The sequence below is a fragment of the Dinoponera quadriceps genome, unplaced genomic scaffold (genome assembly GCF_001313825.1).
Source record: "Dinoponera quadriceps isolate SergipeBrazil2010 unplaced genomic scaffold, ASM131382v1 scaffold424, whole genome shotgun sequence".
Lineage (NCBI taxonomy): Eukaryota > Metazoa > Arthropoda > Insecta > Hymenoptera > Formicidae > Dinoponera > Dinoponera quadriceps.
Genome location: NW_014554557.1, coordinates 84,546 through 94,820, shown reverse-complemented (window position 1 = coordinate 94,820; position 10,275 = coordinate 84,546). Strand labels below are relative to the sequence as shown.

At 45.1% G+C, this 10,275-nt stretch overlaps 2 protein-coding genes across 2 annotated transcripts in view; one reads left to right on the top strand and one right to left on the bottom strand.

Moving 5' to 3' along the window:
- LOC106752017 overlaps positions 1–10,275 on the bottom strand; it is a 97,315-nt gene that overhangs the window by 67,558 nt on the left and 19,482 nt on the right. The window lies entirely within an intron of this gene.
- LOC106752016 (pleckstrin homology-like domain family B member 1) overlaps positions 1–10,275 on the top strand; it is a 31,507-nt gene that overhangs the window by 13,269 nt on the left and 7,963 nt on the right. Inside the window, exons 3-9 of the mRNA XM_014633361.1 lie at positions 3,998–4,171; positions 4,565–5,795; positions 6,247–7,126; positions 7,617–7,990; positions 8,073–8,223; positions 8,449–8,674; positions 8,783–8,948. Coding sequence (XP_014488847.1) covers positions 3,998–4,171; positions 4,565–5,795; positions 6,247–7,126; positions 7,617–7,990; positions 8,073–8,223; positions 8,449–8,674; positions 8,783–8,948 — 3,202 coding nt within the window. The remainder of the gene's footprint in view (positions 1–3,997; positions 4,172–4,564; positions 5,796–6,246; positions 7,127–7,616; positions 7,991–8,072; positions 8,224–8,448; positions 8,675–8,782; positions 8,949–10,275) is intronic.

The following is a 10,275-nucleotide window of genomic DNA, read 5'->3' as shown; positions in this document are numbered from 1 at the left end:
TATATATATATATATATATATACTTATTATCAGAATTGGATAATAATCAGTTCAAAGTTGATAACTTTTAACTGAATTAATTTTTCCTATCGTTTTTCGAGCAAATCGACCGAAACTGTGCCGAGTCGGTAGTAACAAACAAGCTCGGCGCCACGTAATTCCACCAGTGATTCATCCGATGTTTTAATCCAAGGCTCAAATAGCATCGCGTTGATAAAGCTTTACAGCGTCATTGAGAGATTCGGAAAATAACAGCGGGAGTTTATTACCGCCCAGCAGTTGAATAATAGCTTAGAAAATGGAACAATCGAAAAACATTTTCATTCTGTATTCTTACGAGACGTTATCAAGTTTGTATCTTAACGTTAAGTCGGAGTTATCGTCCAATGGAGTGTGAGAAGAAATATCGTCACATGTCAGTCACGTCCGTCTTGCAGCCAATGAGTCGGTCTAAAGATTAATGTTTCGGAGTTCCTCAAATTTAGTCGATACGTTTCATGCTGTTGAACGTGTTAGAAGTGACCGCGTGAACTTTGTGCCACTGTGCCTTCGGTCGGATTCCTTCCGAATTGTATCGACGAAAATTCGACGGAATCGGGCTTTATAAAACAAAGGAGAGCATCGCGTCCAGCCAGGTGGAAATATATACTCGATGGAAAACACGGGGACCGTAATATCTGCGAGTAAGAGCGAGCGAAAGAGAGAGAGAGAGAGAGAGAGAGAGCGAGCGCGACTCTTTGGTCTCGGTTTAGCCTTTATGTGCGCGTCATATATTCGAAGGGACTTGCACGCGCGCGTATACACGCTATATAAACGTACCGGGTATATAAATGGCGTAAAGGCTGTTCTCCCAGCGAGCAGGGCCGTTTTAAGAACCCCGCAGACCCTACATTTCCGTTCCGAAGGAACGAGCAACGAAACAATATCGCGGCTCGTAAAACGGCGAACGGATTTAAGCGAGCGCGGATTTAACACCAAGACAAAGCTGAACGATCATCAAGCCGCGGAAATTGGAAGAAGAGATTGCGTGATACAGTTGGTAAATCGATTCGGCTATTTGATCCGTGTAACACTCGCGTTTGTACGGAGAGCGGAGGATCGACAAAAAGTTCTTCCATTTGTTTGAACGACCGAGCAATGCGATTTCTTGGGAAAATGGGGTTTTGTTATCTCTGTGGATCTCTTTGAAAAGTTGTCAGTTTCGTGGAATCTCAATTTCGTTTACGAGAGAATAAAATAATAAGTACTTGGAAAAGGATCAAGTGAAAAAACTTAAAGAGGATGAAAGTGCGTCTGAAATATTAATATTGCCGAGTAACGCAAAAAGTTTTTGAAAATTAAAGAAAATTTAAATAGGGGGAGGGGGTGACGATGAATTTCAACTAAAATTAAAAACATTTGTTGTCATAAACTTAAAATAGCGGCTAATATGGCAAATTTTAATTGAAATTTGATGTTAATTTGCACCAAATGTATAAGTATTCAAACTGATCTAAATATATTTAATTCATTGTAAAATTTTAATATAACTCGATATCTCGAGTTCTCGAGATATCTCTGACGAAAATATTCGACGAATTCTCATTTTTTTGACAGTCATACGGAGTAAAAAATCGTGTTCGGCACATCCTTTAGCTGCACTTTACTTCAGTGATAAAGTCACTTACAAGCTCTAATATAACAAAATATTTCATAAAGAGAAAATGCATTTTCGCGGCAATGAACGTAAGATCCAAAATAACGAAAATTCTCGCCATCGGCAGTCTAAGAGTTAATCTCATCGATGAAAAGTGATCCATCGGTATGGTCGAGACATTTTCCTTTCATAAAATAAACATAACTACCACACTTTGCGCACCTGTCCATTTGTCTGTTCGCTCGCGTCCACCGTCTGCCACACACACCGGAATATCGTGTCTCCTTGAAATTTATGATCGCATCTGTTTTGAAATCACCGAGAACTTTCTCCCGCGGGACAATGCGCTTACGCGCATAGAAAAACTCGATCCTGGAGACCTCGCGTTCTTTGCTATCGATTGTCGCGTGACTCAACCCGATTGAGATGAGTATTATGTATGTGCGTGCGTGTGTCCACGCGATGGAGCCATTAACGTGATTTCGACTAGCGTCTTATGATTACCAAGGGTTACAATCTTTCACACGTATACTGAAAGAAAAAAGTGATTCAAGGAAATATTTGCTAAGGAGTATTAATTATTTTATTGAAATTAAGTGAATATTATTTAATACGTTTAATAAACTTAAATATATCACATTGAGAAAAACGAAAAAAACTCCAATTAATATAATATTTACTTGAATACAACACTTTTTCTCTTACACAGTAAAAAATCTTACGTTAAAAACGATTCAAAAATGATCCTGAAATTTTTGTTACTTTAACATGGGGAATGTGTGAAAAAGTACACAAATACATGTCAAATTAACAGATTCACTTGATCACTTTTTAACATATTCACCTTGTTAAAGTAACACAAAAATATCCGTTTTTAACAGAAAATTGTTTACTATGTAGCGTATAATAATCCAGAGACAGATATGTCCAACGATGAAAGTGCAAGTTTATTAATTCTTTATTGAGCGGGTATATTTACGCACGTGACACGCTTTCCCAGAAGTACGAAATATCTCTCTGATTCATCTCGAGAGCACGTTGTGTCACGGGAAAAATTTGGTTGAGCCTAAGTCGCTTAAGTTATGTGCGTCTAGATACGTGTCGGATACTTATGTATTTCCAACGTGTCGTGGCCGACGCATTTCCAAAAAAACCGAAAATGCAAGAGAGAGTACACGACCGCGCTAAAACTAAATATAACTGCAGTCCTTCGTAGAATGCACCACGATTTACCCGCGCCGCGCAGAACGGAGAGCACGCCTAGACTCCGGATTATTTTACGGAAAGCAGTGCGAACCGTACGAATGGTCGATCGATCTTGCAGCCGATCGTGCACAGATCACAGTGGAAAAATCACGTTCGCTTTTCGCTCGGATATCGCGGAAATCTCGTGGAGCGTTAAAAATTAAGCAATTTCGGTGAATACCATTGCAGAGGTGCAAATCAAATCGTAGTCTCTGTGATTCGGCCGAAGTGCACTTCGCCTCGACGATACGCGCGGAGCTCGTTTCCAAATCGGATTCCCGGACTCACGTTAAGAATGAAAAGGGAAGAAAGAAAATCGTGCTGAAAAGCTACGGAGGAAACCCCGTGCGAAATTCCGAGCTGTTGGGGAGTATAAAAATGCGCGAGGGCTACGGGAAAATTGTGTGACGTATAATATCTAGTTCCTGAAGATATAAATTTAGAACGATCTCTGGAAACACAAGCTCTTCCCTCCCGTACTTCCGTATTTGCGCGGTGTGCGAAGTCCCGTGTATCAGGCGAAGAATACATCCGGCCGTCATCCTCGCTGTGACCGGACGGGTCATTGACATTTTCTCGGAAGACCTAAATTAATATTGTAAACCCGAGGGGACGCCCCCCGCTCGTCGTTTTTCCACCCTCTCGGAGTTGCTTGCGCGACACGATTCCGCGGACGGCGAGGCGCGAGGGAATTCGATTACGCCGATATTTATATTCCGATACTCGTGGGAGCCGCTGCCAAAATAAACGTAACTCAGAACGAGTTACGTCGGGAAGTGCGTTACTAAGGCCGCGGGAATTTCGATCGGAATGCATACGCTCGCTCGTCCGTTCGCCCGCCTGGTTTCCATTCAACCGCGAGGCACGCGCGGCTCCGATAGTCACGCTGCTCCGATCTTCCTCGAGGCGTTCCGCTTCTTTTCATCTCGCACCTCACATTCGAATAATAATAAAACCGTTTCGGAGAAGCGAACAGCTCTGCTCGCCGACAGGTGTAAAGCGATCTCTTTGATGCACGCCGGTCTCGAAATTATTTATTCATTCTCTCTCTCTCTCTCCCTTTTCCACCAATCAATTCATTTCTCACAGCTTTTCTCATTTTTCTCTCGCGCCTAGGCAAGATCACGCTCGGGTCCAGCCGAGATGCGGACATTTCGGTGGCCGGCACCGGCGTCGAGCCCGTACACTGCGCGATCGAGAACAATAACGGCGTGGTCACTCTTCATCCCGTAAATGGAAACACGTTTGTCGACGGTGTACCGATAAATTCGCCAGTGAGACTCGCACAAGGTAAGGGACCTTGGCCTATATACGAATTACCGTCGCCGGTCGTGCACGGATGGCCTAAAAAGGAGGTTCTTTGTACCGACAAAAAATTATATTTCGACTAAGAACGTGTGTGACATCAGCGACGCGTGATAAGAATCGAAAGAAGTGGCACGTATCTGCCGTCAAGTGAAATTGCCTGTTTTGTTATCGTGTTGGACGAATAGTGAAGAGTCGTATAGCCCGTATTCTTAGCAGAGCTCTTTGCATGCACATTGAAGCGTACGAGATTCTCACGCTTCAGTGTGCATACATTTCTTGAACAGCCAGTTCAGCTGAAAAGAACAGACGGATTTACTTAGATCGGACGAAGCCAGCGTTTTTCTCTTTCCCCTACTAAGATGTTAACTGTTCTAGGTTGCATGCTCTCGATAGGTCGCTCGAACTATATGCGTTTCAATCACCCGGCCGAGGCGAAGCACCTGCGATCCATTCTGCCCCACTCGAGGATTTCGATGGCACCGATAAGCTTCTCCTCGCTGACCGATGGTCAGCCGCAGGAGAAGCATCATTTAGAAAGAAAACCGCCTGTCGCGCCACGGAAATCCCCTAGAAACTCATGCTCCGACGACGAGATCGGCTTCCTCGGCAAGCTGACGAAATTCGAAATGCTGTCGAAGCAGAACCGAGCGAACTGCGTCTCCCCGAAGGTCTTCCCGGTCGGCGCGCTCACGACGAACGTGCCGGCCGATCAGATCCTCGGCCACTCGAGATCGTCCAGTCTGGTGTCCTTGGCGAGATCGCCGGTGAACGGCTGCGACGTCTCCAATAACAACAACGTCTACGACAATTCTCCGTCGCGGAACTCGACGAGTCGGCACAGCAGCGAGGCTCATCGACAGAGGAGCCCGGATTCGCGCAGCACGCCAACACGATCGAGCGCGACCAACCTCTCGCAATGCCAGAACCACAATCAGATCAGAATGTACTCAGCAGAGACCTATCTGAAGACGTGCAGTCCTTATTATCGTGAGTGCGGCGGCGGTAACGGCAGGAACGCGCCGTCCCTCGGTGCGGCCCCGAAACTCGTGGCCTCGCGAAGCGACCTGATGTCTCGAAGTATGACCTGCCAGAGCTCGAACGAGCTCGAGCACCTCGCCGAGCGCGACTACGACATGAGCCAAAGCCTGATCGTCACGAAGACGACGACCACGGAGTTCCTGCAGCTGGGAAAGTACGGATCTAATCCGAGCATTTGTGACTCCAATATCGACGAGGACGCCGGGCTCTCGAGATCGCCCGCGGCTCGCAACTTCGGCTCGAACCCGAACATCAAGAGGATTCAGCCACCGAGTCCAGCGTTCAATCGAAATCCGCGGTATAGCGAGCAGAAGAGGTCAAACGCGAGGGTCAACAGTCCTACTCCGAGCGTCGGTAGTGGCTGCTCCCTCGAGGAATCGCGGGAAAGACAGGCCGACGCGGAGAACAAACGCAGGGAGGCGGAGACCAGGAGGAAGCGAGCGCAGGAAGAGAGGTTGAGGGAGCAAGAGGTCGAGAGGCAAGAGAAAATGCGACTGGAGGAGATCCTGGCGATGTGCGCCGAGTACGAGAGACAGAGCACCGTCGAAAAGCCGAGACAGCCGAATCGGTAATTTCTATTCATATTAAAATTCCGAGAACAAACCGCTTTTTTTTCTCATTTTTTCACGGATTTCTTCGGTCCCAAGAGTAGAAAAATTCGTTTAAAGAAATTCGCGTTATGTCCGATTAAAACCTACCGCATTGACTTTTTTCGTAAAGAAAATAAGAAAACAGAAAAAATGCACGAAAAAATTGAAAAAAAAAATCGGGTCTTCTCGAAACGTTAAAACTATAGCATTTTCTCCAATTTTTTGTTTCTCCATATTTTCACACTTGATTTTCCCTCCCGGAGAATTCGCATAAATTGATCAATCCCACAAAAACGAAACGATTTTCGTCTACTACATTTCTTTTCCCGCAGGAAGGTATATCATTGACTATATGATTAAATAAACGATTGAAAACGTTTACTTTACCAAAATAAGATACTTGGTGAAATAAAGTGAACGATATTGCAGGATAATCACGAACGGATCTCTGCCGCGCGACAAGAGGCTCGGCTACCAGTCTCCCTTCGACAGTCCGAAAAGTCCGTCGAAGAACCAGCCGCACTTCTCCTTCGACGCTTGCAAGCAGAGCGGCGCCTGCGGCTCGGCGTCCTACGAGAACGTGTCCGTGCAAAATTCCAAGTTCATTTTCCAAAACGGCGATTCGCCCGTCAACCGTAAGGACCAATTCGCTCAAGTCGATTCGCGCGACGTGGGCTCGCCGATCACGTCGAACGACAGTCAGCCGGCGAAGTACCCGCACGTTCGCGACGCAAGCAGCAACTACAATTTCTCGGACTCGATTAATCAATCATCCGGCAGCAATTACGAAAACATTATCATCGGGAGCAACGATAAAAAGTACGACGACACCGGCGACTCAACGTACGGAACGATTCGATTGAACGGAACGAGAATCGAGCCGCTGCAGCGAGCGATGCAGGGTGCGAACACGAATGTCTACGAGAACGTCACGTTCCCGACGACACGGAACAACGATCAGAATCGTTCTATGCCAAAGAAGCACGGTCAATTGTCGAACTCGTGCGAAATGATCGAAAATAAACTGACCATATCGAACGACGATCTGCTCGAGGCGATAGAGCAGCTGTCCATGCTCTCGAAATCCAAAGAGATCTGCGTGACTCCTAAGCGAAACAACAGCGAAAAGGATAACGCCAAGTCTAACGAGGCGAAAGCCGATAAGGAGAGGAAGCAGTTTGAGGAGGAAGAAAGCAAAAAATACATCGAATTCTTGCGCAATGAGAAACTACACATTCTCGGCAATATGGATGCGCTGAAGAGGAGCGTCGCTGAGATCGAGGCTCAGGAGGAAGAAATTAATAGAGAGGTACCATTCTCGTTTTCTCTTTTCCTGATTCTGAAATTTGAACGAACGAATATCGACGATTGCGTCGTTGTTGTATACGTTACACCCACACATATATATGTCGTATATTAAACGAATTGTTTATTTTTTCTCTTCATCCCCTTCTGGGCACGGAATGCTAAGACGTCCGATTGTAAGTATATCGTTCTTTTACAGTAAGATGTATTCGTGATACTCGAAGTAATCGATGACGAATAATGGTCTCTCTTATCTATATTCAGACCGTTCATGAGCTAATACAGGGTGTCTACTCAAACTCGAAAAAATTCCCTGATTTTTCCAAACATAAACAAATTTCCTTGGAATTCCCGGGGTTTCCCCAGATAGAGTAGACACCCTGTAATATTTCAATTTGATTCGAAATATTAACAATTTTACGGACTCGCAAGGAACGTCACCGGAGATTAAAAAAAAAAAAATCGATATGAAAAATCCGCTTGTTGCCCGACAGTTCGAGATGGAGAAGGCGCTGCTGTCCGCGGAATATGAATCGGAATCCTTAAAGCTTGTACAGGACGAGGGAGAGAAGATCAAGGTGCAAATGCGAATAAACGAGCTGGAGAGGGAAATGGCGGAGGATAACGCGACTCACTCATATTTGCAATCCGAGGCGAAGCAACGCGTCCAGAGAACGCAGCAAGTCTGCGTCCGACTGGACGAACAATTAACCGGTTGCGCGGACGAAGTTACGCGGCAGGATATTGCCGACGAATTGGCGGCGCAGCAGGATGCTCTTGAGAGCGAGAGAAAAGCTTTCGAGGACATGGAGTTTCATCACCTCGAGGAAGAGGCGAGCAAATTGGCAACGAGAGAAGAACTGCAGAGGTAAGCGTGATCGCTCTCTCCATACGTCCCAAGTGCGCGGAGTTCTCTCCACGGATTGTACATTTCGCTGCTGTTTTCGCAGATACTTGAGCGAGCTCACGGGGAAGATCGAAGCGAGAAAAGCCCAACTGAACTACTTGGAGTCGCAGCGGTCTGAGGCGAAGAATGCGGCAACCAAAGACGCCAGGAGTCTCGAGAGGCAGAAATTGGGACACCTGAAGAGACTGGAAGAGGTCGGTAAAGCAACACGGCCGTAAGAGATGTTAATTCACTGAAATCTAATGTCAATTCGACGATAACTCGGGACTCTCTCGAATGCATCTGTCCCTTATTTCCTTGCGATACAAAGATTACCGCCTTACCACTGATCGTTTCACTTTATTTCACGGAGTTATAATGAATGAACATGTGGTTATGTTGTTTTGTAATCATTATTCAATCGATTGTGACGACAACAGGGTCGAAATCGGGTGCGAAAGATAAACGAGGAGCTCGACTGTCTGGCCCAAAACTCCGCCGAGCATTGCGAGGAGAAACGATCCCCGAGTAGAGAAGACTTCGACAGAATCTCCAGAGTGACCAACGATTCGCCGATCGTGAACAACCAGGGCAGTCTAGGAAGGAAGACGATCGAGTCGCTCAAAGAAATCGAGAGGAATCGGCAGCTTCTCTTAGCTAAACAAGGTACGCATTATAGTATCCAAATTAATGAATATCGCATGCAACAACTTTGAGACGATTCAAGCGACGAAGTAAGCACAAACGTTCCGCCGTCTCTTTTTTTATTTCTAGGGAGTCAGGTAATCTCGGATGAAAGACGCAGAGTCGAGGAATTGAAGAGGCGTGTGCAGGACGAAGTCCGTTCGCAGTGGGAGGAGAGAAAAATGAACTGTGCGTCTTTCAACAGCGTCGAATCCGGCGAGGAGTCCTCCAGTTACTCGACCGGACCGACGGAAAGGTGAGTCGGATGGCGAAAATACCGGGACCGTTCGATTGACTCGTCTTATTATCGCGCGCAAATGTTAGACGACGGACTCAAATATAGGTAATAACGTCAGCACGCAACTCGAGGAATGTCCGTTTACAATCTTTCGCGGTAACAATGTCTAGAAATACATCCCGCGGACGTGTATATTTTACGATCGCGCACGCAAACGCGTCTCGAGCCAAGCATTTACTATGTCGCGCAAAAAACACGCGGACGTCCGCGCCACCAAGTATATAGAATACGCGTCGCGTGTGTTATCGCGCGGTATCGCGATTAATCGCGACGGCCTTTCCATCGTTGATTGAAGCTTATTACGAAACCTTCCTCATCGGCACGCCTCGAACGACGGGTGCACTGGCGTATAACTGTCCGAGCGTACCCTACGTATCTGACGTAGAAACGTACAAGACCCGGTGAACCAACTGACAGTAACATTATATCACGATATTATAATTTTCCACTCGACAAAATAAGTATAATATAACATATGTTGCACGCAACGGTTACATCGTTAAGTAAGAAATTATAATATTGATGCAACGTTGTTGTTAGTCGGTGTTTAGTGGAGCGCTTGATAACCGATATCACGATTAAGCGAATGCATCCCCTCCCCCCGGAAGAGATATTCGGTGATTGAATATTTCCTTACCCAATTTTCGTTACTATTTGGAGCGATTTTTTTTTCAGCTAAAAACTAGCTTCCACAGGTAAAATTGTCTTAACTGTCTTAGCTAATATATAATAAAATTCAAATTTAATTAATTTAGCTAATTCTTTTTATCCCTGTGCCTAATTTTTCGCTGTGGAAGCTGAAAACTAGGTCTGGTAATTAAATTTCAGTTGTATCATCAGCAGTTCTAACGGATACATTTTTTGAAGTTTACAGTAAGTAATACAGATATTGAAAGGGAAGTGTAAGTGGACACAGATGCAGATTTAAGTTTGAGGTAAATAATGAAATATAGATGCATGTATTATAAAAATATATCTAGATACAATTCATGAAGATACTTTCATACATATTCTCACAATAAATGTATCTACACCTAATTATTTCCTCAAATTTATCTTATCTAACCTATACCTAATTAATTACCTCAAATTTGTATCTATATCTAGTTACTTCAAAAAATATATCTGTAACAACGCTGATTACACGGACAGTTAATTTCTTTTTTTTTTTTACGCACCGTCGAAGGAAGAATAGCGAATTTGGAGGAGACGACCCGAACGGATCTATCTCGCAGAATTTCAGGCTTCAATCGGGATCATCGCGGTGCTAGCGTTACCGTTGTAT